At 54.6% G+C, this 3,748-nt stretch overlaps 1 protein-coding gene and 1 pseudogene across 1 annotated transcript; both read right to left on the bottom strand.

Annotated features, from left to right (window-relative positions):
• Positions 1-463: 463 nt before the first annotated feature.
• LOC111590634 (uncharacterized) lies at positions 464-644 on the bottom strand (annotated as a pseudogene).
• A 725-nt stretch (positions 645-1,369) lies between these two features.
• On the bottom strand, positions 1,370-3,000 carry LOC103645721 (cinnamoyl-CoA reductase-like SNL6). The gene is made up of 3 exons (XM_020547318.2): positions 2,837-3,000; positions 1,584-1,939; positions 1,370-1,474 (listed from the first exon to the last, which is right to left on the bottom strand). Exons 1-3 carry the CDS (start codon positions 2,957-2,959, stop codon positions 1,375-1,377), a joined length of 579 nt encoding a protein of 192 aa, XP_020402907.1. The 5' UTR covers positions 2,960-3,000; the 3' UTR covers positions 1,370-1,374.
• Positions 3,001-3,748: the final 748 nt, after the last annotated feature.

Here is a 3,748-nt window from a genome sequence, read left to right as displayed (position 1 = left end):
TCTTGTAATTCTGCGAACGTTAGAACTATTATCTATTCATTTTTAAGAGACACATAACAAATAATTATAAATCCTAGAATTATTAATAATATGAGTATTTGTTATGGTGATTATTAAATCCATGTAAGATGTTTTGTTGCCAACGAAATATAGTAAACTTAGGATACATATCTTTCGATTAATCTCTAGAATGACTATATGGCCAAGAGAAGTAGCAAATGTTGTTGTGGGACTAAGTGCATGAGAAAAATCCCAAACTATGATTATGTAATATCATATTACATTGAAATCCATTTTTCAAGCTTACTAGATAAGTGCCCGTGCGTTGCAACGGAAACATATCGTCAGCATAGGGAACACAGCTCCTACCAATCTAGTATCAAAAGTCTCGACGATCATGTGCTCTGTTGCTGCCTCCAGACAGCAGCCGCCTTCGTCAGGAGCCATGATGCTTCGCCGATTTCTTGTGTACAATTCTCACTAAAATTCAAAATCGTTGAAATAGCATGTGCCTATAAACAAGAAGAGCAATACAGGTCTAAATAGATTGCTAGGTCCTAAGATGTATGACATGAAAGCAGGGACAGTCTACTGATAAGAACAGATACTACACTTGATCTTAGCCAAAAGGCGGAGAAAGGTATGAGTTGCAGCTAGGCACTCTCGCTTTCCTTTGTAGCGCGCCTCGCGCCCCCTCCGCATCTCTGCTGGCGATGCGGGACTATAAACAGATGCACCGTGTCTATTCTTCTTCCATGCAGTCTGGCGCACCTTCCGTTCGCGCGAAAACGCTCCTTGTTTGAGCCTAATGCTGATTTCCAGCTCGCGGCCTCATGGGCCGTATTGTAAAAGGAGCGTACAAGTTGCAAGGCACGCTCTCTCTCGGACTCGGTCAAGGCCAGACAACCTGAAGGGCGATGTCGCAAGCAGGCTCCGTCTCTCACGGTCAACTGGCTTACGGGCTCCTATCCTGCTTTTTTTCTTTCTCAGAAGCAGGAGAGCTTGCCTCAAACTGACATCACTATAAAGCGAGATCAAGGTTAAGGATGATAATGAATCATGATTTAAATATTTCTTCACAGTTTGTTTAAATTCTTAATTAATTATAATTCAAAATTGAATAGAAACTGTGTCTGTTTTTAATCGGGTTGGATCCATAAATTGTATTGTGTATGATTTATAGCGCATTACCACACTAAAACCCGACAACGAGTAGTTACAACTGACATTTGTACGGAGTGTACCATTTTTGCAATGGCATATGGCTCCGACCGTGAACGATGTTCTGTCAACGGCATGGTGCCAAGCGGTTAAAAGAATACAACAGCCCTAGTCGAGTCGCATCGCATCATCTGTGGGGGAGGGAGTTCCTTCCTAGTCCAGCTCCCCGTATACCCCGCTGGCGAACTCCAGCATGAGCTTGTTCAGCTTCTTGCCCTGGATCCTCTGTGGTATCACCTTCAGTTCGTCGCTGTGCAAAACAAAACCCACCTTGTCAGCACAGAAACAACTTAACCGCTTGTCCGTCTCTGCCAGCCAGCACGCACAAACACAAGCACGGTTCCATGGTCGTTAGTTATCTTGGTGGCGACGAGCGTGGCGGCGCCGGCGAGAGCATCTGGGCGAGCTTGACGGCGTCCTCGGGGCGGCAGACGGCGTTGCTGAAGCAGAGGTAGCGGGCGTAGGCGGTGGGGGACTCGTAGGCGGCGACGTGCGCGTCGGCCAAGAAACCGACGTCGACGGTGGCGAGGACGCCGCCGTCGTACATGTCGGGGGCGCCCTTGAGGTAGGGGTGCGCGGCGGTGAGCCCGAGCCCGAGCCCGGGCCCGGGGGCGGCCAGCAGCATGCCGGCGTTGATGGCCACCATGTCGACGCCCCGGTCCATGGCCAGCGCCCACGCCGTCTTCTCCGACAGCGTCTTGGCCAGGGCGTGCCACAGCTGCATGCGCGCAGAGGCAGGCAGACAACACAGGTCAGGTCAGGTGGACAGCAGTTGATTGGTGTTTGTCGTTTTTTTGCCCATGCGACGGAAACGGAGAAGATGCATGCAACCAGCAACCACGATGAGGCAAAATCAGGAGCGAAATAATTAATAAAAGGGGAACACTCTTGGTGTTGGTGGTGTACTGGTGTGGTAGTGCGTCTGATTATGACGTGTACGTGTTTGTTAGTTGGTTTAATTAATTAATTACTACTCGACTCTCTTTCTGTGTCCTAATCCCGAGCCGGAGACAGTTGAGAGGTCAGCTTCAGCAGTCTGGAGTCTGATGCCACTCCTCATTTGATGCGCACAGGTTTGGACTTGTACAGCCAGCCTCAAGAAGAGACAGAGACAGACAGCTCTGTGACCCGTAGACGACGCCTGATTCTGAATGGATCTGTTTTGTGCTGTGCTCATCAAGGTAAGGAAGGGATATTTCAGGGACGCTTTTAAAATGGAGTTTGGTCACCTAGAACCCTGATTTCCAGGCACGCTTGCGTCGCGCGGCAGGGCTGGAGTGGCACGCGACGGCAGGCACCCACACACAAAACAGGTGCAGGAAGCTACACCCAACGGATAAGGGATGGATCGACTCGACCATCGATGGTGAAAGATATCACCCGGCCGGGGATGCAGGATGAGGACGACCAGGGCAAGTGGCCAAGCAGCCGTGTGGCCGTCCAGGGCGCCGCAGCCTCATCCCATCGGCTTCGATTTGATGGTTGGATGCAAATCATGGGGGTTGGTAACCACTGTTGTCTGATGAAAGTTGCCTACGCACGGCACTGGGAACGGGGGCCAGTCCATGAAAAAACGGAACTTAAAAACAACAGCGAGTCGCTCACTCGTACGCACCTTGAACTTCCTGCAGAAGGCGAGGTCGCTCCAGCTCCTCTCGTCGGCGACCTCCTCCCTGTGGGCGCCGGCGCCGCTCCAGACGACGGCGGTGACGGAGGAGGTGAAGACGACCCGCTTCATGACGTCCGTCTGCGCGCACGCCTCCAGCACGTTGTGCGCCGCGCGCACCTCCGTCTCCACCGTCGACTCCTGCACGCACGGCACGCACGGTGCAGCACAACCAAATTAATAAAACCTGCTCGTCAGAAAAAAAACAGCTCGTGCAGTCGTTGCGTGCTAGCTGTCTGCTGGCCTTAGGAGTAGGACGGACGGGACAGAGCAGACCAGCCAGCCAGCAAGCAGGGCGAGGACGAAGGGGCAGCTGAGCTACAGCCATGCCCATGCCCATGCCCACGTGAAGGGTTTTAATGCACGCAGAGGAAAAGGGTTCGGGTTCCCTTTCCCCTTCCCGCGGTTGGTTCACAGTTTGGTGGCCGGGGAGAAGGCCGTGCCGCCGCGCCTGTTCGTGCGCGGCCGCGACCTCGGCGGCGCGGGCCAGGTGCTCGCGCTCCACGAGCAGGGCCGCCTCGCCCCGCTGCTGCTGTGCGGAGAGGCGGGGGCGAGAAGCAGGTGCGACGCATGCGCGGAGTTCGGGTTCGTCTGTGACCACCTCGACGGCTGCTTCTCCCCGGCCCCGTCCTTCTGCTCCGTCGCGGGCGGGCGGAGGCGCCGCGGACCATGAGCCCGACGGCGAGGCCAGGTCGTCGGCGGTGCGCAGGCGGAGGCGGGAGTCGCGCCTCCTCAGCCGCTGGGTCGCGTGCCAGGCCGAGGAGCTCCTCCATGGAGCGCGAGGTCGAGCGCCGCAACCGTGAGGCCGAGCTCCTCACGCTCGCGCGCCTCCACCCGGTCTCCACCCTCGACCCCTCCTCC

This window comes from Zea mays, chromosome 1 (genome assembly GCF_902167145.1).
Source record: "Zea mays cultivar B73 chromosome 1, Zm-B73-REFERENCE-NAM-5.0, whole genome shotgun sequence".
NCBI classification, from domain to species: domain Eukaryota; kingdom Viridiplantae; phylum Streptophyta; class Magnoliopsida; order Poales; family Poaceae; genus Zea; species Zea mays.
The sequence above is the reverse complement of the archived record's forward strand: the minus strand, read 5'-3'. Positions and strand labels throughout refer to the sequence as shown.